The 25,200-nt window shown below is 31.4% G+C and overlaps 1 protein-coding gene across 5 annotated transcripts in view; it reads right to left on the bottom strand.

Annotated features, from left to right (window-relative positions):
- The window catches only part of Mon2 (MON2 homolog, regulator of endosome-to-Golgi trafficking), a 102,147-nt gene that overhangs the window by 52,895 nt on the left and 24,052 nt on the right, over nucleotides 1-25,200 (bottom strand). For all 5 annotated transcript variants that reach the window (XM_063254196.1, XM_063254191.1, XM_063254192.1 and 2 more), the window contains exons 3-19: nucleotides 23,700-23,827; nucleotides 22,507-22,638; nucleotides 19,706-19,835; nucleotides 17,754-17,851; nucleotides 17,230-17,355; nucleotides 13,720-13,914; nucleotides 10,995-11,119; nucleotides 10,439-10,575; nucleotides 9,645-9,798; nucleotides 6,083-6,315; nucleotides 4,509-4,590; nucleotides 3,496-3,680; nucleotides 2,688-2,800; nucleotides 2,267-2,371; nucleotides 564-644; nucleotides 416-489; nucleotides 234-324 (exon numbers count right to left, since the gene is read on the bottom strand). In XM_063254196.1, the coding sequence (XP_063110266.1) occupies nucleotides 234-324; nucleotides 416-489; nucleotides 564-644; nucleotides 2,267-2,371; nucleotides 2,688-2,800; nucleotides 3,496-3,680; nucleotides 4,509-4,590; nucleotides 6,083-6,315; nucleotides 9,645-9,798; nucleotides 10,439-10,575; nucleotides 10,995-11,119; nucleotides 13,720-13,914; nucleotides 17,230-17,355; nucleotides 17,754-17,851; nucleotides 19,706-19,835; nucleotides 22,507-22,638; nucleotides 23,700-23,827 (2,189 nt within the window). The remainder of the gene's footprint in view (nucleotides 1-233; nucleotides 325-415; nucleotides 490-563; nucleotides 645-2,266; nucleotides 2,372-2,687; nucleotides 2,801-3,495; nucleotides 3,681-4,508; nucleotides 4,591-6,082; nucleotides 6,316-9,644; nucleotides 9,799-10,438; nucleotides 10,576-10,994; nucleotides 11,120-13,719; nucleotides 13,915-17,229; nucleotides 17,356-17,753; nucleotides 17,852-19,705; nucleotides 19,836-22,506; nucleotides 22,639-23,699; nucleotides 23,828-25,200) is intronic.

The following is a 25,200-nucleotide window of genomic DNA, read 5'->3' as shown; positions in this document are numbered from 1 at the left end:
GGAAGAATGGACAGCATTTAGAAACATACTTCATACTTAATATGTATCACAAGCCAAGTTATGTCTTTTGTATTCCAACCCTTCTACAGATAACTAGAAATGGTAAAGACCTAACAGACTACTGTTAATAAACAGTAGTTAATCCTACTAGTAAAACACAAAAATCATAACAGATGTACACTTTATATATATATAATGTACCATATTTAAAACTGAGAGGTAGAATGTCACACCTTATTATTTCCATAGGCCATATCCATTGCTTCTAGAGATAAGGAACAAAGTGCATTTATTAAATGATGCAATGATACATCATCAAGATACCTAAAATGAAAATTAAGAAATTAGACATTCTGGTCTAAAATATACAGCTGGTAACAACGTTTCTATTTATTTTTTAAAAAATGACTCTTACTGTGAGCTTTCAAATAATCTTGAAAGTATATTGGAAATCACTGGTAAATCCGTCATCACTGCTGTTGTGAGAACCTAAGAAAAGCATAAAGTTAATGTGACATGACATTTGTGCAACCACTAAATTGTTAAGAAGGACTGGAGCTTACTGTACTGGGTCCTTCTACTGCTCTTCCAGGTTTCAAGGCACCACCACTACTAGGCTTTAATCCCAGAATCCACACAAGATGCTAAAAATTTAAAACACCAACATTAAAATTAGTTGTAACTTTCAGTAACTAGTACTAAAATGAGTAAGTTTCTCAAAACTAACACTAAAATTGGTTAATACTTTGTAATTTTTTTATTTTATTGAAAAAAAGGTAAAATAGAATTTCATAACAAAATGATAGGAGAGTAATGATAGTTAATATACTGCATATTGTCATCTTCAAAGAAGTTACTCAGAGTATAAGATATGGGCATAAAAAAGTTTCTAATCAATATGAGCATGAACCTTCCTTTTCAATGAATAAGAGACACTAATAGTATAACTACCTTGCATTTTTCTCTTTTCTCTTTTCCCTTCTTTTCTTTCCTCCTTCTAGTTCCTCTTCCCTTTTAAGCAATTACTTCCCATTTCACAATACCTACTGTTCATTCCTGACCTTATTTACTGTTTCAATTTCTCACACCAGGGGGATAATACAATGTTTACACACGTGAGTCTAATTTATTTCACTTGTGAGTGTGGTCTTAAGTTGCATCCATTTATCCTCAAAAGTTTTTCCTTCTTTATGGTTCAGTAGTATTACATTGTATAAAAATATCTAATTTATCCATTCTGTTTTTATCCATTCTTCAGTTGATAGTTATTTGCATTGTTTCCAAGATTTAGCTTTTTACAAATTATGCTGCTATGAACATGGGTGCACATATATTTTTGTGGTAAGATATTTTTAATTCTTTTGGGAAAATACCCAAAAGGAGAATCTCTAGGTCAAATGGGGTCTTTAAAAGACCCCATTAAATCTTAGTTTTTGAGGAATCCCCATACCAATTTCCACAGTGGTTGCACCAGTATGCACTCCCACTATGCCTTTTTCCCCACAACCCCTCCAGCATTTGATGATGGTTGATTTCTTGATGACAATCATTCTTTCTGGAGTTGGAATCTTAATGTTTTAATTTCTCTCGAATGATGTTGAACATGTTTTCATATATTTATTTGCCATTTGTATTTTTTCATGTAAGAAGTGTATATGTATCTCAGATGTCCATTCCTGGATTGGGTCTTTGAATTTGGGGGGAGGGTCTGATTTTTTTTTTAATTCTTTGTATATTCTGGACACAAGTCTTTTGTCTGAGGGACAATTGGTTAAAATTTTTTCCCACTCTGTGGATTGTCCTTTCACTCTGTTGGTGATTTCTTTTGATGTATAAAAGTTTTTAATAAGATGAGATCCCACTTGTTGATTCTTTGAAGTATTTTCCATGCCATTTGGGTTCTGTTCATGAAGTATGTGTGTACACCTATGTCTTCATGATTTCTACCTACTTTCTCTTCTGGTAGATTTGTTTCTATTTTAATATTTACATCTTTGATCCATTTTGACTTAGTGTATGGTGATAGACGTGGAAGTAATTAATATTCATACAAAATAATTATACCAAGTACAGTCAGCAGGATTTGGACCATTATGTGAAACACTCGTCACTTCCTATGATATGAGCCATGTCTTATATTCCTTTCCAACTTCTTTTTTAATGCTTACTGTCTGCTTCCCAGACCAGCCTAAAGCATCCATGGCATTGGTTAGTTAACTGCTAGTGATTAACAGTACTGACCTCTAACCCACATACTGCAACATACCTGAAGAGTTGCCAAGACAAGCTGCCATGAAGTTCCAAGGACAGCCCCATGGCAGTGAGCCAAGTTAAGTAGAGTCCTCATACACTGGATATTTTTGGAAGTTAGCTATATTAAAAAAGATATATTGTTATATATTTTTTAAAGTGAAAGTCTTATAAAGTAATACTAGTGGATTCAAAGATTTTTTTAAGTAAAAAATTAAGAAAATAAGTTGGGTATTTAAAAAAAAAGTTCAATTGATTACAGTTGTGTTATCATTTATTAGCCATAATAATGCCAACTATATAGCTAAAGAGCTTCTGAAAATACCTTCTAGGCAAAAGAAGTGTGTATAATGATAGATTTTGCTAAATACAAAGAAAGGTACCAAAAGATTTCCCTGATAGTTAATTAGTACCCAGAAAAAGGACAAATTTGTTACCATTACTGTCCCTTGAGGCTGGACTGCTAGAGGCTGACCTACTGCCACAACTTGTTGGTGTGATTCACTTGATGGACTGATCATCATAACACTTTGACCCTGAATAGAATATGCTACAATACAAAGGAAAGCCTGAATAAGTAACATATACATTTCATACTGCATTCAAAGTAATATTTAAAAATACTAATTTAATTTCAACCATAACACTTAAACATCATTAATATTATCTATATGTAATCACTATGAAAGTTCACAAGGTACAAAAATCAAGACAAGTTAAGCAAATATTAAGGAAAATGACTTTTTACATAAATTGTAAAAATTATAAGACTGGTAGTTTTCATATACAAAACAATTCGAACACAAAGCATTTTAATTTTGCTTCTTTTTTTTTTTTTTTGAGATAGGGTCTTGTGGGGCTGGAGATTTAGCTCAGCGGCATAAGCGCCTGCCTTGCAAGCAGGCAGTCGTGAGTTCAATCCCGGGTACCAATAAAATGAAAAAGACAAAAAAAAAAAAAAAAAAAAAAAAGAGAGATAGGGTCTTGCTATGTAGCCCAGGCTGGCCTTGAACTTCCAGATTTATTTTATCTATACAATTAATATTTATGATTGATATTATTTTATTTTCCCTCCACTGCCATTGCTGCAAAGGGACTAAAGAAACTGATGCTCATAGGCATTAACATTCTCAGCCACACAGTCACTGAATGGAACAGCAGAAGCCTCAACTCAGAATTCCCATTATCGTTTCTCGATGTTGTCACCCCACGGATGGAGAAACTTTGCATAACCTTAAGTCTTACATTTATTAGAAAGTGAAGCTGCAGTGGTGGTATTCAATACAGTAAGAGCATAATGTGGAGGCAAGGAACCTTTACATATTGCAGTTATAAAGGCATCTCGTGAAGTTACAAGGCCCAGTCTTCCACAAAGGGCAGCCATAGTCAGTTCAGCTTTTAAAATATTCTCAGTGGCAGCCTCATCTGTGCTGAAAAGATAAGGTATTTTACTTAATCTGATTAACTTATTTTAAATTATACGGTAAAACATGATGTGGGACTAGTTATTCAGTTAAGTTTTAAGAAAATCTACAAAAAATATTGTTAAAATCAATGTATTTCAGAAGGAATTTTAACAGTTAATGAAGGAATTTTAACTGTTAATATCTGAAAACTAACTAGGTAAATGCAGTGTAACACACACACACTCACACATACTACCAATGAAAGAACTTAAAGAATTTCTAGCTGGACATGGTGGCACATGCCTATAATCCCAACACTCAGGAGGCTGAGGCAAGAGGATCACCTTGAGTTTGAGGCCAGATGCTATAGCAAGATGCTATCATGCTATCTCACCCTTCTCCCCAAATGTATGTATCTCAAGAATTGTAAAATTAGTAAAGTCTGCAATCCTGAAGCAAAATATTAAAGAAATTGAACATAGTCATCACTGCAAAAGCAGTAGTAAGTCTTGTAATGAAAAAGTGTTTAGTAATGTGAGAACTGCATTTGCCATTAAAACATTACAATTCTGGTGGAAGGAAGGGCAAGGAGACGATAAAGGAGGGGGTAACAGAAAAAGAACATTTTGAAGAAATTATAGTGAGATGGAAATACTATTTGCCCTGATTTTACACTGTATACATGTACTATAGTATTATGCTGTACTCCATAAGTATATGCAATTTAAGAATAATATTCTATTCATTCAAAACACTAATATTAGAAAACAGATTCTTGGCAAAATTTAAGTAATTTTTTAAATGCTGGTTTTAACTGCCACCGTGTAATATAAACTTACAAAGACTTAATACCTGGCATCAAGGAGGAGTGAGAGCGCAGCAAGAAGACCACACCAGCAAGCATTCACCATCTCTTCCCAAACAGCTCTATTAACTTAAAGGAAAAAAAGTATCACATTTTATGGCAATTATAGATGGCACAGCACTCACCAATATATCAAATTCTAAAATCTCACTGGTCATTTGACAATATCATAAATATTCTATCAACAACTCAATTATATGTAATATGTAAAATATACCAAATAAATAAAAACTTAGAAGCCACACAAATTGCAAACTTGAAGAAGTATTAAAGGTTTTAAAATACATACTGAAAGATCATTCTATATATGAGTTAACTATCTTTTTTAAAAAATCCATATTAGTTCATTCAACCGGCCAATCTTTAAGTTTGTGTGACCAATGAAGATGGGCTGCAATGTAATATGTTGAGTATGACTTAGCCAAGATATCTGCTACATACATTAGGAATCAAGCAAGTAAATAAATACACTGAGCAAAACGTGACCACTCACTCACTTTACCACTGACATGGAAATTACAAATATGTAAAGTTAAAAATAAACCTTATGGTATTAAACTGGAACAAGAGAAATTGGTATAATGTCATCATGGCATTTAACACAGTGTGTGTGTGTGTGGGGGGTGTGTGTATGTGTGTTTCCTATATAAGGTAGCATAAGGCACACCTAATGTCCATGTATTTTAATACTATTCTCCAGGGTTCCTTGGAAAATTGACTGATATGTAGGCTAGACAAGAAACATACCGTATTAGTTTGGAACATCTTCTATTAAATAAAAAGGAAGTGTTCAGAGAATGTCAAAATGTCACAGGACATCAAAAGGATACTGAGTCCAGTTTCAAAAGGATCAATCTGAGTCTCAAATTTCCTTAGGAAAAAATCCAGGAAGTTACACTAATGTAAATGAATAATAATAATAAGGAAGGGCACTGTTGTGGTAGACAGCTGATGTATTTTGTTATAAAAAGTTAATAATAAACTTTGTACTGAAGAAACCAGGCTGACATATTAACCAAATGATAAAAGTAAACAGTAAGAAGACAAGTTGATACCATATTCTTCCTAATGTGTCCTTACATTAAATACAGCATAGGAACATTTCTAGGCAAATTCTGTCAAAAATGAATAAGTAACTCCAAATATGAAGGAACATAAAACAAACTCAATTTGTTTAGCCTGTACTTCTCAAAAATGATCCTGGACCAGAAAGGACAGTAGTGAGGCAATTGATAAAATTTGAATGTAGTGTGAGATTAGGTGATTATATTGGATTCTAATAGTGATTATACTGCAGTACTTAAGATACTGCCCTTAGTTTTAGAAAAACTAAGTATTAAATATTAAGGTATAAGGGCCATAAAGTCAATATAAATACTCTCCAATAGTTTAAAAAAAAAAGTAGTGACATGTATGTACACAGAATAGTAAGGTAAATATAGTAAAATGCTAACAATTGGAAAATAAGAATGGATGATGTATGGTAATCCTATTTTTGCCAATTGTCCATAAATTCAAGCTATTTCAAAATAATAATTAAAAATACAGAATCAAAATATACCTATTTCCTTATCTGTTTGGTCTGAAGCTGACTGTAAATCTTGCTGTTCTGATGACTGTGTTGGTGAAGAAGCTGCTTCAGTGGTGGAATAACATTCTGCTGTAACCTCTCCTAACTCTCCTTCAATCATACTTGTGATGCCACGGACCAGATCCAGCAGACAATGGAATGCCACAGACATGGCATAGCCTTCTGGTATAGTTGGAGGCTCAACTTTGTCCAACATTTCTAGGCTGAAATTATGAAAAAAATTAAAGTACTGAGAAGGTACAACCAAGAAATTACAAGAACTTTTTTTTAACAATTTGTAGAAATTAAGATTGACAGAAGAAGAAATATAAAGGGTGTTTCCTTTGAGCTCTTCATGGTATTCTAAGTAACAGAAAAATTAAGGCCTGACTCCCAACGTAACTAATTATTTTAATGCTTTCTCCCTAATTTGCCAATATTTGCATTAATTGTTAATATAAGAAAAGTAAAGATATATACAAAACACAGTAAAACTTAAAAATTATAAAGCTTTTCAAACTCTGACTTAGGTGGGTTCTTTGATTGTTTGTTGTTTTTTTTTTTTTGGTATTGGGATTGAACCCAAGGATACAGAATGAATTATACCACTGAGCACATTTTATTTATTTATTTTTAAAATTTTGAGACAAGGTCTCGTCAAATTGCCTAGGTTAGCCTAGAAATTATAATCTTTTAATCCCAGTCTCTTTGAATAGCTAGAATTACAGTCATGCACAACTATACCTGACTGACATAGGTGATTTTATTTATTTATTTATTTATTTATTTATTTATTTATTTATGGTGCCGAGGATCCAACTCACGACTTCACGCTTGCAAGGCAGGCACTTACGCAGGTGAGCTAAATCCTCGACCCCTTAGGTGAATTTAAAAGAAGGTGCTGTAAAATAAAATCGGTTTTATGAAGGGGAAGATGTTTTCACATTAGTGAAAAGCTTAACTGTGAAATATTCAGCTCACCTATCACCTCAGAAACAATCTGTAGTACAATGATAGAGTATCGGTGTGTCAAGATCAAATGACAGAACAGTTTCTAACTCATAGGAGGAAGCTTTCATGAGGAAGGACAATAAATGTTTTGTCTTAAATCAGAACAAATAAGAAATCATATTCCTAAATCCCTTAACATTCTGTCAATACTATAAAGAACGAATAATCCAATTGGGAAGGAATTAATGGTACTGGGACAATTGATTCTTCACATTAAAAAAGAAATGCTGGACTTCTATCTCATACTATATACAGAATTAACCTAAAAGGAATTAAAAGAATCTCATATAAAAACTCCTATAGTAAGACATAGACAAAAAATGTCCTGGCCTCAGATCAGGCAATGGTTATTAGATATAAGCACAACCAATAAGTAAAAATAAGATAAACTACTATGCTTCAAATAGTAATACTAAGAAAATGAAAAGACAACTCAAAGAATGGGAGAAATTTTCACTAACAAGGCCATAATAAAAAAGATAAATAACAAATATTGCATATTGCTTAGGATGTGGACAAATCTGAACCTTTATACACTGCTAACAGGAATATAAACTATTACAGTTGCTTGGGTAAACAATGTGACAGTTCCTCAAAAAGGTTAAACATAGAGCCATTATATGATCCAGCAGTTCTACTCTGAGATACATACCCTAGAGTCATAAAAACACATGTCTATAAAGAAATATGCAGGTAAATGTTCACAGCAGCAATATTTATAGGAACCAAACACTAAAAATAATACAAATATGTTAAATGATGAAGAGACTAAAAAATGTGGTGTATCCATAATTATTCAACCATAAAAAAGAATGAAGTACTAATATACTACAACATGAATGAACTTTCAAAATATTATGCTAAATAAAGGAAGTCTGAGCTGAAAAGAAATTTTATTATAGTATTCCATTCCTAATAAAGATTCAGAATAGGAAAAATCAGTTGAGACAGAAAGTAAATTGCTAGAGGCTGGAAAAAAGATTGTAATGGGTATAAAGATTCCTTTGGGGGTAATGGAATATACTAGAACTAAATTGTAGGAATGTTTGCATAACTTTTAAAAGTATACTGAAACCATCAAATGTGCACTGTAAAAGGGTAAATTTTATGTTATAAAATTACCTCAGAAATAAAAAGACAAATTACTGAAGAATACAATAAGAAAAACTAATAAAATTCCTGGCAAATGCTAAAAATCTCTCAATCATAATTCAGACTACACAAATTACAGAATTAATAAAGAAACGTAGAATAAGCAATATTGGCACCTAAATATAGCAATCATTTATTAGGCAAATATTCTCAGCCTGATTCTATGTTTTGAAGGAGGGTATATTATCTCATTTAAATTCTCACAAAAACCTTAAATGACACAGATATAATTATTAATCATCAGTATTTAACTCAAGCCTGATTGACTCTGAAGTTTACCCATTATAACCACTAATAATGTGGCAATTCTGAGTCTTTTACAATTTAGGTAATCATTAGAAACATATTTATATTACTGATCAAAAAAGCTAAGTTCAGATGGGGAGAAAAGTTCAGGAACTTAGTCTTTACCAGGCCAACAAGCCTTGAAAAGTCACATAGTAATAAACTAGTGCTAAGGATTTTGTCAGTCAAATTTCTCTTCTCAAAAAACATGTATCTATTTACATTGCTAAATACATGTTCGTTAAACTAGGTAACTAATGGCAACTCAAGAAGAAAAGATATGGACTCCATTAAAGTTTTAATAATTTTTTTTTTAAATCAGTACCAGGGATCAAACTCATGACCATGTGCTTGCAAAGCAGACACTTATGCTGCTGAGCTAAATCCCCAGCTCAAGTTTTAATAAATTAAAAACTAAAATTTCTATTTGTATAGCTTTAAGAATAAGAATAAACACTTTTTTGGTTCTTTTTTCTTCAACTAGATTTTATTGGTATATTTTGAATATATAGAATGATCACAATCATCAAGTTATGTACATGACCTAACTTGATTCCTTTTATTCTCCATTTCCCTACCCTCCCTTCAACTTGTCCTCCCCTCCTCATTTACCAAAGCTTTGTTTCTGTTTTCTTCTTTTCTCATTTCTTTTTTACTTTTCCCTGAACAGCTAAATATTTAAAATAACTTGCTTCACATATAAGATGAAAAAAATCTAGATATATTATTACTTCTACCTCATAGATGACAAAACTGAGATTTAAAAAAAAAAAGATTAATTTGCCAAACATAACTAAGTATCAGATGACATAAGTCCAAGAGGTCTGAAATCAAGTCCTATACTCCAAAAAATCTATATAGGACAGCTAAGTAGGTTTCTAGCGTTCAATAAAAAACCGCCATCGTTTTATGATGTTAGCAGTCTACAAACAGCACACAAAAAAATATAGTCTTAGACATATTCTCATGACAGAAGACGAAGAATTTTACAGTATTAGAAATGGTACATCTAAAACTTAAAATATAACGCAGACAGAAGCATTTTAGGATTCAATATTATCCCCAACAATATCATTCCTTATAAAATAATATGACTGCTACTTACTAGGTGGCCTTAGCACTGCCTTGAACTGTAATAGTCAGAATAGGTATCCAAGTTCCTCTATATTCAAATGCTGGTAGCAAAGTAACACTTCCACCAATCCCTACAACTCCTGAGTTAGCTGGTGCTGAGACTGGGCCACCTGAATTATTGTTTCCTAGTAGATAAGCGGGAAAAAGCAAAGATGTCAATTTACCACTGATTACAAATCGTTAATATTCAAGCACCTAATTAATCTTTGAAAATTTTTTCCTGTACCAAGTCTATTACACATACAAATAAAATTAATCCTTATTTATTTACCAGATAACCGACTCCCCCACATATCATTTCCTTTCTTGTATAAAAACTACGAAAGTAGAATTATTGCCAAATTTTTTACTGTCCCTTTTGTTAGTCTTTTTTGTCAAGATGTAAATAAAAATACAATCAATTCAAAGTGACAAAGACAGTAAAGAAAAACAATAAATTATTTATACATTGATTCCCAAACAAATTTACACCCATGTTAATGTCTTTTGTTTAAAGAGAGACTAACGGACTTCCTAAGGTAATAACCACCAGGACTCTTTAAGGAAAGAATCAGTGGAGTATCTCTTAAAAAGGATAGCATCTAAACTTCTGTTCTAATGTTGTTAGAGGAACTGAAAGTATACCAGAGAACTATTTCAGAAAAGAAAATACAGTTGCCACAGTGCCATCACATTATTCTTTGAATGTAAATCTTCATTAATGTATCCAAATTTCTCTAGTCATATAATTTCTAGAAAACAGTCTCTCAGGATATATATCTTTACCAGCTTGGTTGGTTGTAGCAGGATTTCCAGTAGGAGGGACAAGAAACAAGGACTGGATAAAAGATCCCAGTGCATTCACAATATCACGAAAAACCTTGGTAGAATGCTGTTTCATATCATAAGACTGACAAAATGACCTGAAAAATATTTTAAAACACTTCTGGGAAAAACATTTGCATGTATTAAAAATTCTTAACTTTTTTTTTTTTTTACAGCAAGAAATGCTGCTAAAATAGCTTTAATGCTATATTCAAAAATTCTTCATCATAGTTGAGTGATTTTATTAACTTAAGGACAAAGATTCAGAGTGAAGTCAAAGTCTAAAAATAATTATTTCAGTTATTAAATTAACTCAGTAAATTTACATTCTGCTCCTCTAAGTTCTTTTGTATACCTCCGCCACAACCCTTCACATCTAAATACTATATAATTTTATTTAAAAATTACACTTTGGGGGGAATAAGTATCAAAACTCTTCCTACTAGTTTATTAAACTATGACTTTTCCTATCAGTTTCTTAATCCATCCAGTTAGCAAAATACTACTGAGGTTTTACCTTAACAGCTGAGGTTGTACACAGAGTCTGTGTATTGATTCTACTGCAACAGCTCGCAGCCACTGTGGCTTATCTGCATCCAGAAATTTCACCAGAAGTGACAGAAATATCTCACACTCAGTTACCTAAAAAGGATGAGATTTTTTATATTTCCTTAAGTCAAAGAAAATAATAAATTGTATTCTTACTACTAACTTAGTGACAAACCAATAAAATCTTTTAGATTTGAAATAAATTCTTTTGTTCATTTGTTTGTTTGTTTGTGTTGGTACCAGGGATTGAACTCATGACCTCACGCTTGCCAGGCAGGCGCTTACGCTGCTGAGCTAAATCCCCAGCCCCTGAAATAAATTTTTAAAATGACTGGAGAAAATGGGAGTAGTTTTCCATAAGTAGCTTAATTATAAGGAATAGTTAACAGTAAAAATAATACTCTAAATACATCCCTGAAAACACTCATGATCTATAACATGGTTAATCTTTTATTTTTATTTTTTAGAAAGCACAGTATACCATCTGGTCCCCTCTTTCCTGAAAATTGCCATTTAGCATGTATCAGATACACTGCTAAACAGGATGTATACTCTACCCTTCAGGAAAAATACAAAGCTTTTCTCTATTTTCTTTTCTTGATTAAGAAATAGAGGCAATAAGCTAATATCTGGGCACCCATCCTAGGTGATTCAGAGGGCACAGAAACACCTAGCTCAGATAATAGAAATGGGAAAGAATAAAATAGGTATATCTACCTGAATAATTTCTTCTAGTCACTCTAGATAATAGTAACACAACAAACTTTTGAATATTAGTTATCCTTATCTCTGAGCTACTGACAGAGATAAACCAGCATACCCCAATGAGAGAACAGGATTCTCTAGGTCAATGTTTCCCAAAGTATGGCTGCTGGACCTCTTAGTGGCCCTTGAAACCATTCCCATGAAATCAAAATTATTTTTAGTCAATGTGCTGCTTAAGCAAACACTAAATTATTTTTATAATAATACTATGTCTCTCATCTTCAAGCTAGTGACATTTGACCTGATGTTACAAACACTATGGTTGATATAACAGATAGTTATATTTGGAATCAAAGTTATAGCACAAATCAAAGTATAAAACCAAACTGTGTTGGTGCCATTTTATATTTCATTATCACCTACAATTAAAGTGTACACATATACACTATATAAATTTACTTAAGAACAATAGCAAAAGTAAAATACAGTATAAATTGTTGATTTTATTAAACTTGACTCTAAGCAAGTCTTCTAATACTCTCCCCATACCTTTTGAGGTTACATGCTGACAGGTATTTCTATATCTTAATTATTTTCACTTTTACTATGTTGCTTACATTTTTATATGTTTTAGTTATAAAAATACATACTATAAAATTCACTCTTGAAATGATATTTAAATATGACAAAATGGGAAATATACATGGAGTGCTTTTGCTGTGTATCAAAATTATGCTGGAGGTCTGGAAAAAACAAAATTATGTAATGAACTATTTAACTTTTTTCTTGGAGGACTTTGTTGGAGACCACTATGAAGCAGCTCTGAGCAGGATTTAAATTTTACTAATTGGCTTTCTATGTTTATCTGTGAGTCTGTCCTAGGCTTTGGACTGGCGACAGGAACTGATTCATAGTAAGCAAACTTCTATAAATCACTGGTCCTGGCTGAGGCCTGTAGAGGCCTGTGAGGCCAGAGATGCCTCAAAGGGCAAGATAAGACCACAGCTGTAAACCCCTGGCTCCAACCCAATTAACAAGGTAGAGCCTGCAGCTGCAAAGATTACTCCTACAGTCTCATTTCTACCATGTCTTCACGATAAGACAGTGCTACTAAATTGGCTTGATTCATGACTTGGAGATGTCTTTGAAGTGACTCCCAAGGTCCTGCCCATTGCCTGCACTTTCCTGTCTCTCTGCCCTTTGTCCTTGATCCTTATATAAGTGGACTGATCTGAGAATCCTTTGTCTTTACCCTCAAAGTCTCGAGCTTAATTAAAGGATTTTGACCCTCCTGGAGCCTAAAAATCATACACTCTGTCTCTTTTTATTTAACCTCCACCATACACTCCTTTGGGAGATTGGGGATATAGGATAGAATCTGGTACTTCCCCTATAAGAATATGTTTTTCCATGACACAACAAGAAAAAGGAGAAATGTTTTCTTATTGTCTTATCCCAATTTACAATAGTTAGGCCAACATTCCAGAAAGAGGAAGAGAAGCCCTTTTCAGATAACCTAGCCAATTCTTAGAGAATAAATGGGGAAGTGGTACACAGATGCCTCAGTGACAGCCATAAAAACTTTCTGAATATTTTGACTACCACATGGCCTAACAACTATTTAACAGAACTATAGCAACTACATTGGCTCATATACTTCTTTTATTTTTTTTTCCTTAAAGTACAGGGCACTGTATTTAGGACCTTGCACTTGCCAGGCAGATACTTATGCCTCTGAGTTATATTTCCAGCTTCTCTCTTTTTAAAAATCTCTCTATTCCTCCCAACTTCCCAGGCTTACAGATACTTCTATATCTTAATTATTTTCACTTTTACGTCTTGCCTACTTTTCAAATGTTGGGTCCTGAGTTTGATTCCCAGTACAACCCCCTACCCTAAAGTTCTGAATTAAATTTTAAAAACTAATAGATAAAGCATTATCTAAAGAAATATTATATATATAAACATTTATGGAAATTAGCACTTACCAAAAGACTGTAAAACTGCTTAATCAGAACAGATACTACTCTCAGCAAACGCATGCAGATGGGAAAATATGGTTTTTCAACTGGTGCTGGGGAAGATGAAGTGCTGGATCCTTGTCTGAACTTTATATTTGGAGAAAAGAGCTTTATCACAAGAGGACACACCCTTTCTTTCAGGAGGAAGCTAAATTCCTGGTGCTATTTGTAAAGCAAAAAAAAAAAAAAAAAGAATTTAGTTTGTACTTTAAAACACAGACTCAACAATAAATATGACTTGCTACTAGTCAGTATAAATTTACTTAATTATAAGTTCATATATTTATATCTTATAGTATTGTGAAATTCATAATAGTCTTAATTATTTCACAGGTTGAGGAATTTTATAAAGAATTCTTAAATCTCATAGATATTGTCATTCTATATTAGTATATTAGGCACAAATGTCTTCCTTAACCTGTTAATTCCCTGTCTATATTACCTAAGAGCAATTTTACTCTACTGACAAGAGAAAACTTAGTGTGCATTAAATAATTAACTTTAAATATATTTTATTTTGTTGTTTTAATCATCTAAATTTCATTGAAGCTAAACACAAAAAATATAAAAATCATCCAATCTAATCCTTTAATCTTAAAAGGAAAGTAAGTCAAGAGTAATTTGCTCAGAAACAAGTTTTAATATTTTTTACACATAAAAAATCAGAAAACACAGTAAGTAATAAAAAGTCCTACCTAATCTTACCTTCTGTAGATAAGTTAGTCATTGCTAACTTCTGATGTGTATACCCTTCCATCCTTTCATATATGTTTTAATGTACTTTAAATCTTTCCCCTCAAAATAGCTATTAACAGTTAAGTGATCTGAAACTCTACCCTAACGTCTGCAGTTAGTTTGACTGCCAAAATTAAAGGTATAGTTAAGTGCATTTTCACATATCATAAAAATAATTTTTATATATTAATATATACATTTACAGAAAGTTTTTAATAAAAAACTAAAACAAAACTTCCTAACAAAATAAGGAGACTAACAATACACTGTGTATCACTATGTCAAAGAACAAACATAGTTTTTAAAAGCTTTATCTATTCATTTCCTCAGTACTATAGCAGCCTATTCAATTAGGATCTTTCCTTCAATTAATCTTGTAAAAGCAAGGATTTTGCCAGTCTTACAAGACACACATAACCAAGGTACTATAAACAACCACTAAATTTTGGTTGAATGTGTAAATGTTAAGTAAAAAAACCCTAAAATCTATCTCTGGATGAAAATTTTGCAGAATTAAATTTGAGGATTTGGGTTGGGGATATAGCTCAGCAGCAGAAGTGCCTACCTGGGAAGTGTAAGGTCATGAGTTCGATCTCTGGTACCAAAAAATAAATAAATAAATAAATAAATAAATAAATAAATAAATTTAAGGATCTTACACACAGTGATTATTTCCTACATTACAGCAGGAATAATAATGGAGGGATTTTGTGAGAATGAAAAATCTGCAATAAATATTATATATATATATATCAGGAAGTGGTAAGTGTTATGTAAAAAAGAGGTAACAAAGATAAGGGTGCTGGCATAATAAGAGCTGATCACTTTATACACAGTGCTTGGGGAAGATTTGTCTTCTAAATTGACAACTGGGCAAAGAAAGAAGGAAAGTGTTTTGTTCTTAGAAAACATTAGGTATATAGACAGTGAGGCAGGAGTCTGCTTGATGCAATTTAAAGAACAATATAAAAGATAAAGTGGCCATAGGGTATGGGTAAGGAGAAAAGTAAAGGAAGAAAAGATTCAGGACTACTGGAGACTACATAGTAAGTTGTAGGATCTCATAAGTCTTCATCTTTTACTCTAAGTAAAGATATTGATTGAAGCACTTCTACAAAGAACTAAAGAGATCTGTCTCCTTTTAAAAGACCATTCTGAATGTGGTATGACAAAATAACTATAATGAGGTAGAACAAGTATAATCACAAGGACATCAGTTAGAAAGCTAATCAGATAATTCAGGTAAAAGTGAAGATGGCTCAGATTATAATTGTGGTAGCAGTGAGTGGTAAGAGGTGATTAGGTCCTGGATATATTTTGAAGATAATGGTTGGTATATAGGATGTGAATCATAATGAAGGTTAAGAAGAGAAACTAATTTTGAGTTTATAGCAACATAAACTCAAAAATTCTAACTCTGCCATTTAACAAACCATGCAACCTTGGATATATTATTTAACCTTCTGTAAGTCATAGTTTTGTCATGAATAAAGTAGGTATAACTGCTACTTTTTAGGCATTGGAAAAATTCAAGAGAATATGATTATTCTATTATTATCATTCCACATAAAAGACTGTTGGACAAGTTATACCTAAATACTGCATGTTGTATAAAATGGAATCACCAGTAAATATTGTTCATTATTATGAAAAGCAATTAACAGTTGCCTAATGTGTACCAAAAATTATGAACCACATAAAAATAACTTCAGCTCTAACACCCAGGCCAAAAGATCTTATAGCTTATAGCACTTGAGTTATACAGTCTGTAGGCTGAGAACAAAGGATAAAATGGATTAGAGAGGAAGACTGTGTGAAAGGGGAAGGGGTTACGGTGGTTGCTGAAAGACCTACATTTCATTTAAACAGAAGAGCAATAGTATATCTGACCACCTGACACTACCAACTCAATTAATTTGATGGGAGCTAGTAACTTCCAAAATGCATGTGACCAAGTACTGACTGACTGAAACCTTTCTCCCATCCCACATCTCCTCTTCTACCATTATTTAAGCAAAAAGCTAGATGCTATGTAGGCAGCCTACACAGGAGCCTGTTTTTAATATTTTCTTGCTTAAAACAATAAAAGATCTGAATTATAGTTCAAGATATGCCAATAACTAAGGGGCTTATAGAGGTTACTGACTTTAGTTTTTCAAGTAAAATGAAATGTTTGAATTCATTATTCTTTCCCCCTTATTTTCTATTTAAGATTTTTTATATTATACATTATATTTACTAGTATTAACCATGACTTTTCACTATCAAAAAACACACAGCTATTGCCTGCTGAATTGCTGCATGCCTATAGTCCTGTTAGTGGGAAGGCTGAGGCAGGGGGATCACCTGAATCTAGAACTCACAGGTCAGTCTGGGCAACAAAGAACAAGATTCTATCTAAAAAACTAAAAAACCACATAACAATATATAAACAGGTTTAAAAGATCTATAATTTTTTTAGGGTTTTAGATATAAAAAGAGCTCACATACATTTCTCTGATAGACTCATTTGTTAGGAAATACCTAACCAGATAAAATCTTTAGGGATTTCTTCTAATGTTAAAATTTCAAAATGTTACAGTCCTAAAAATGATAAAAGAAACAGTACATTATCATATATCTATACTCTGAAGCTGTCTTTACATCTTTTAATGTGGGAAAAAATACATGTTGTTTTCTTAAAAAATATTTGTGAAAAAAATTAAAGATCAATTTTGTTACAGGACAGTATTGATGGCTTACATGTAAAAAGACTTGTGGAAAATCATTGAGGACTGACTCAAGCAATTCGAGGCCAAATGTCCGAGTCATTTCCGTCATCCCCACTAGCCAGTAAGGGGCATCAGCGTTAACCAACTGACAAAGGTCCTAGAAAATAAATAATTTCATGTGCTACAATGGAATACACTTTTCAAAATTCAGTTCATGCACTTAAAAGGAAATTTTCATTAGAAACATCAGTATATCAAATTGTATATTTGATAGATACATATAAACTTTTATAAAACATGTAACTATTGACAAAATATAAACAGATGATCTCTCAAAGTAATAAATAATACTTTATCATATTAATTAGGTATACAGAAAATACAGAAGTTGTTCTTTAATCTTTCATATTTATATATTGCTTCTACATTTTTAATTCTACATTAAAAATTAAATCAAAAATTCAAAATAAAAATTTAATAAATAATAAGAATTAAATTTTTAAATCAAAAATTCACACAAAACTGTAACAAAGCTACTTTTGTTAACTGAAGTACCTGGAAGAGCATATATGCATCTTTAGCACATGGCTTGAGGGTGCTAACAGATCTCCTGTTACTATTTCCTTGGACCAGTACTGGTTGTTCTATATTATCTAGAATCAAAAGGGGATAAGCTTTATAGTTAATAATGGCCTTTAATAAATCATATATTCTATTTAAAAGCTAAGGTTAAAATAAATACTTGTTTAATTATAAACCTTATAATTTCAGAACTATACCTTCAAAATGAAACAATAAATGAGAATCTATTTTTATACAAATGCCATAAAAATCACTATTCAATGTCATATTCATTTTAATAAGCTTAGAGTGTCTTTATCTAATAATTTGATTTCTCCCATTCATCAACTCCTTTATCTCATGGATATGAAAATGACATGATATTTGAATATCAAATATATATATATATATATATACACAAGTTTATCACATTATTAATTCCTCTACCATCTTACTATCCACAGAAGAATTAACTGCTTGATCTACCATCTTAATGTCAGTCATAAATACTCACTAGCTAAAAGTCAGCTAGAATGGTGTTTCCCATTCCTAATAGGAATTTTTTTAATGAGTGTTTTTCATTACTAATAAAAAATATAACATTATAAACTATGACAACTGGTTTTGAATAATTACTGATTTAATGCCTTTTTTGGAAAAGATTCTAGGTTTTTTGAAATCTTATTTGATAGTATTTAATGGTATATTATTAGACTTTAGAGACACATAGCTAAAATCACCAACCCAGAATTATACTGAGGTTATGAATACATAAGACATTCAAAATAAAGAATTGTCCAGTTTTACATAATTTTGAATATTTTAACAAAAGGTGGTAATCCATAAGATTGATTCCTTAATATTTCAAATTATTAAAATTCCACTTACAATTTTCTTCAAGACAAATATAGAAAAATCATGTACCAAATCTGACCAATGTTCAATTTCAATAAAAGTAATTATTTGACTAGGCCCAAATCCAATACCTAATACTACTGCCAATTTTTATAGTATGGCCAAAGAACATCAAACTTAAAAGACTTATAATATCAAGGAGTTTTTAAAAAAGAAAATGTGAGGGAAAAAATAGTTAAATATTTTTTCTTGACTACATAAAAGAGATTGCTCAACATTATAGCATCTTGTGATGTTTTCAAAGGATCATGAGAAAAAAAGTTACTTTTCATCAAATAAAGATAAAACCTGAAAAAAAATAATTTCTACAGCAATGAAAAGTTAAGAAGTTATTGAAATTATAACATGTCAGAATGGTAAATCTGTCAGTTCTCTGAAAAGACAATTAGTGTAAAAAGTTTTAAAAATTATCATAGGGGCTGGGAATTTAGCTTAGTGGCATAAGTGCCTGCCTTGCAAGTGTGTGGTCGGGAGTTCGATCCCTAGTACCGATAAAAAAGGGAAAAGGAAAAAGACAAAAAAAAAAATTTATCATAAAGGTATTTGCTAAAAATATAAAAAGATTACTCTTTATAACGTCACTTATTCAAACAGTGAAAAAATATATTCAGGAAGTCATTCAGATAGTTTAAAATATCAAATACCACATAAGAGTCCAACAGACCTATTCAATAAATTACTGACTAGTCAAAATATAATGCAACTACTAAAATTCAAATTATGTGGGTAATGGAAATGACAAAAATTCACAGAATGTACTGTTTGGCTAAAATGTGAAATTATCATCTTCAACAGAAAATTATGCATATGAAAACATAAACATGGAAATGAAGAGTTACTTTTTAAAATGATAAAATTGTGACTTAAAAACAATTCCCACTATTAATACAATGATATTGTTTTAACATTTTTAAAGTTGCCTAATTCTTGGATATTCTAAATTGATAGGGCAAAGGCTAAAAATTAATAAAAATGAAATCATACATGTAAGAATCATTCACAATCAAAATGAAATCATTTTTACACGTCACCTTTGTGGCGTTCATCTTCAGCAACCATTCTCTCAAAAACAACAGTAACAACTTGTCGCACTGTTGCAGCAGCTGTGTTATTTGTAATATTATCTTTTGTGAAGTGTAATCGAAAACAAAGGACGATTGCCTAAAAAAAGTTTTCATTTAGTGTGAAATAAAATTGAGGCACATGGCTACTATTATTTTTATCAGATAAAACCTACACTTAAATGATTACATTTAATTCTTTCAGAGCATTAAAAGTCGCACGTTTTTATATAATACAGCTACAAAATTGCTCAGATTTTACAATAATTCACTCTCAGCAAATATTTAGCTACATAAGATTAGCTTACATAACATGGAACGTCTTTCAAATTATTTTTTAATATGTATAGAATGTTGTATCAAGCTTTTACTTTTCCTGAATGCCTTGCTTTGCAAATAGCAAGTAGTCAAAATCCATTATAACACTAAATCATTTGGAGCAATGCTATATAAATTGCTAAGCATATAAATAAAATGCTACTATATAACAGGAGCCATTCATTTTTCTCCTTAAATTCAACTTAAAATTTGCATAAAACACACTGTATCTTTACAAGCATATAATGTGATGAATTCTGACTAATACATTGGACCATGAAAATACAAGCAACAAATACAACACAGGATGTCTCCATCACCCCAAAAGTTTCCTTGGGGTCATTTATTAGCATGTCTCTTCCTTCAGCAGTGTTTTGCACCACTGTATATCAACAAATTCATTCAGTATGCATTTTCTGTGTCTGTCTTCTTTCACTTAGCATAACATTTGTGAAGTTCATCTATTATTCGATCAGTAATTTGTATCTTTTTTATTACTGATAGATTCCATGGTACGAGTATACCACATTTTGCTTATTTGTTCACCTACTAATAGACATTTGGGTACTTTTCACGTTTTGATTGTGAATGAAGCTGCTATACATGTCTCTGCAAGTACATACATTTTCATTTACACCGAGTAAACATCCAGGAGTAAAATGGCCAGGAAACATAATAATATGGGTTTGACTTTCTAAAAAACTATCAGTTTCTCAAAGTAACTTTACAATTTGACCCTCCTGTCAGTAGTATATATGAATTCAGAACTATTTATATCCTTCATGATACTTGATATGGTCTGTCTTTTTAAGTTTTAGTTATTCTAACGGGTATGTAACAATAACTCCTGTGGTCTGAATTTACATTTCACTGATACGTTTTCACAGTGAGCTTTTCATGTATTTGTTCACATTTGAATATTTCGTGAAGTAGCTGTTGAAATAATTTGTTCATTTCTTACTTAGTTGTATTCCTATAAAATAATTATAACAGTTCTTTATATAGTTCGAATGTATGTTCTTTGTCAAATACTTATGAATATTTCCCCCCATTCTGTGGTTTCTTTCACAATTTGCATATTTTGTAGTCTCAACATCACAAAGATTTTCTCCTATATGTTCTAACAACTGTTTAGTTTGAAAATAAGCTGTTCTTGATAGTTTAGATTATAATGCCTTATAATTTTAACTAAAAAATTTAAAAGAAATAAGCCTTTGATACAACTACTATTCATAATATTTCAATATAAAGGAAAGGGACATTCAACAGTTATATATAAACATGTATAATGCTCAGTTTTGGTTTTACTTATTTGTTTGTTGAGAAGGGCTCACCCTGTAATTCAGGCTGGCCTTGAACTTGCTGAGATCCTCCTGCCTGAGTGCTGGGATTATAGGTATGGGCCACTATGCCTAGTTGTATAATTTCTTTATATTTGATTTTCATCCTCAATTATTTAGATTTCAATTACATAACATACTAAAATAAATCCTACAGTCAATTTTTATTTCTATAGTAGATAAACTAATAATCATTTATCGAATCTTAAATACTCATATCAGAATAATTTAATAGTGAGAACCCAAGAAAAACTGTATATAATTGTATATACTTTACAAAAATACTTAAACATTGTATATAGCAGATATAAGCTTAAAAGAATAAACTATTTGTGATTAAGTAAATTTTATTAATCTTAGATCAAATAAACTTGAAAGTCAGACATATTACTTGAGACAATATACAGTTTAATGTGACAGTATACGTCTCTATTTTAAAGGCTATCCATCCTTAAAAGCATGCGAATTATAATAAAACTATTACTGAACATCCAAAACATCCCTTACTGTAAATCACTGGGACTATTCCCTAAACTATTCTTTCTTTTCTGTTCTTTAAGGATACTTAGTAATTAAAAAATTTTATAGATGTGAATAAATAAAACTGTTACATGTTGCAAAAAGGTTGGAATGAGTGAAAAAGAATGAAATAGCTATCATAAGTGCAGCTTTACCCAGTAAAAATGCTGAAAGAAGACTTTGCTACCACTTGAGACCAATTTGAGCTAGTTGGTTTACATAATATATATGTATGAAATTACTTTAAAAAGAGAAGAGAGAGCTGTCACAGAGAATCTAAACAATCCAACACAATACCATACAACACATTTTCCCTTTTCCATCATTCTGATTCTTTCACACCTTTTCTCTTATGTTTCCTAATTCCTATTAATACTAATCCATCAACAATACCCACTGGGCTCTGAAAATTATTTTAACTCTCATCTAGAGAAAGGTAGGTACCAATGGCCATTAAAATGAGGCACTTACTGTCACAATGGCTACAGGGAAGTTGGGTTTAGTTCTAGAACATCAGGCTTTTCTCTTTCAACCAGCTTATTCAAATACTTTTGAAAACCATTTATGAACTCTGATGGATGAATGAATGCCTACCTTAGAAAGTGCCTCATCATGAACTACTGTATTGGTTGTTAAAAGAACAAGAACTGTTTGAAGTAGCTTAAGTTCTTCAAGACTATTTTCCATTAGCTGCCAAAGCATGTTAATTATATTCCCAGCAGCAGTCTGTAAAATAATTTTAATAATCATCAATAAATAAAACATAGGTGTGGAGGTTCCCAATACAAAAGCTTCCCAATAACAAACCTTGCCTCACTTAAGAGGGAATTTCTTGATTTTGGCAAAAACAAAACATGTATTTTAAGATCCACAGATTCACACACATCTCAACTAATTTGAGACTTACAATCAATTAATTTTCTTTTTGAAAAAGTTAAGTTTCTTTAAAAATATAGCAAATAGTAGCACGCAGTTCTAAAATACCCAGCCACAAATCAAAGCTCATTTCTACAGTAACAGGTTTTTCTTCATTTGGAAATAAGTATTATGGATATATACAAACTATTAGTCTACTGTTTCTTATATATTACTTTATTTGTATGTTAAAAACATAAAAAACAACCCAAATTAACAATATTGTATATTCAATTAAAACTAACATTATTTAGGCTGCTAACTAATAAAGGGCAAAATAACTGGCCATTTGTGTAATAGTATTAAGGTAAAACCATTAATTTTATAAGCAAGATGTAGGTTCAAGGTAATGAAATCTTTTTTCTTGTTTTCCATCATCAGATTAGACACAAACATTTATATTAATGAGCAACATATCATCAGTGTTGATCATCTAAAAATGCCCTTATTTTTCACCTATATTTTAAAAATATTATAAGTTGTATTAACTACTGAATAATACTGAAAACTGGCTTAATTCTAAACTTATTTTATTAATAAACTGTAACTTCTAAGATAACAAATGACCTGACAAAATATTTTTATCTTAATTTGAGTGTTCTAAAATAAGAAAAGCTGACAATATTTTTTCCAAGTCATTCATTTTACTTTTTAATCAGATTTTACTGGTACATTTTATATTTACATAATAATCCCCTTCATCATAGAGAATTTGTACTTGTACATGATATAACTAATATTTTAAAATTATTTTCCAGTGTATTTAATATTCATAAGACTATTTCACATTAAATATCGGTTATGTTTCATTCTTCCCTGGAAATCTTCTGATCTGACTCCTACACGCAGTTTAGATAAAATCTTCGTATTACCTCAGACACAACTTCATGTGACATGAGTCTCTGGATGGCAGCCAGACATAGCTGAGTAATCTTCGGTTCCTTGGTTCCACAACCCATTAGAAAAGGCTGTACAACCTCTGAGCTGTTTTCCTTCAAGGCTTTATTTAGAACACATGGAAGATAAGTTTCCACATTTAATTCATAATCAGAAGTACATTTCATATAATCACAACCAGTGATGATAACTACTTTATGTAAAATAAATAACAATAAAAATCAGGTAATAGGAGTTAAAACACAGTCAACATATAGTGTACACTGTGATCTAACTACACTCATTTACTAAAGCTTTCTCATGCTTCCATCCTAATATTTGTTTCTTCCTTATCTTTTGCTATAAGCTTTTTAAGGATATGTATTCCCAACAGTTCAGGGAAAAATCTATTTCTTCACATAAAGCTGGAGGGAAAATAAATAGGAATTCATACTCTAGATCAGAAAGAGTAATTACAAATAGTATGTATGTCATCCTTACCATACTTGTGAATGAATATTCAGAAACTTCCTATAATTTCATTACAGGCCTTGAATTTAAATAGTTTTAATTTCTTCTTCAAGAAATAAACAAATCTCCTTTAAAACAATAGCCTTTCTTTTCTTAACTGGACATACATGACGTAATTCCAAACCTCAAACTCCTTTTACGAAGTTAATTCTCTGAGAAATTTTAAAGGGGCAAAAGTCATAAAGACACAGAGTTTTTCAAAAGAAACTGAGTCATCCAGAATGACCATTAAAAGGCAAAACTGCGTTAGTTTTATTGTTTCAATCCTATGTTTCTTCTCCCAAAGTTCTCTTTATGGTATGGTAAATTAAGACACCAATTTCCTAGAGCATGCTCTACAAAATTCTTCACTAAGTCAGCATAACTTACCGTGTCAACAGCTAAGGTATGGCAAACAGGACTGACAACAGCTTCTCCAAAAGAGCTCCCTCTCCTTATTCCCTTGCTTTCTTTGCATAAAAGTTTTAACTCAAACCCAAAGATATAAATTTTCCATAACAATGACTCAAAACATTACTAGGAATGATTAAATGTCACTGTAAAGTCAATCATAAAGTTTTAATAAAGTGTTAAATATGCAGTCTAAGGCTATCCACATCCATCTCTGCTGACACTCTTATTCAATTTCAGGCAAATTAAAATTTTTCAATAATAAAAAAATTTTTTTCAATAATAACAAGGTACATTTTGAATTTTTGACATTAGCATGTGTTTCTCATTTAAGCATCACAATATTCTTACAGTCTATAAGGCATAATTTGGCCCAAGTGACTCAATAGATAGGTGGTAAAACCATAATTCGAAGATACTGTCTTCTAATTACTTGTTCACGATTATCCCCACATTAAATGCACTCTTTAAATAGCATCCTGATGATAATGAAAATTAAGAGGGCTCCGTTATCTGCATTTTAAAACTATCTGTCTAAACTCTTCAGATAAAGGGTCACAAAAAACAATGTATTTT

Source organism: Cavia porcellus, unplaced genomic scaffold, assembly GCF_034190915.1.
Source record: "Cavia porcellus strain 051 isolate PalLab524CR breed Dunkin Hartley unplaced genomic scaffold, mCavPor4.1 scaffold_8, whole genome shotgun sequence".
Lineage (NCBI taxonomy): Eukaryota > Metazoa > Chordata > Mammalia > Rodentia > Caviidae > Cavia > Cavia porcellus.
Note: the sequence above shows the minus strand (reverse complement) of the source record. Positions and strands in the feature narration are given on the sequence as shown.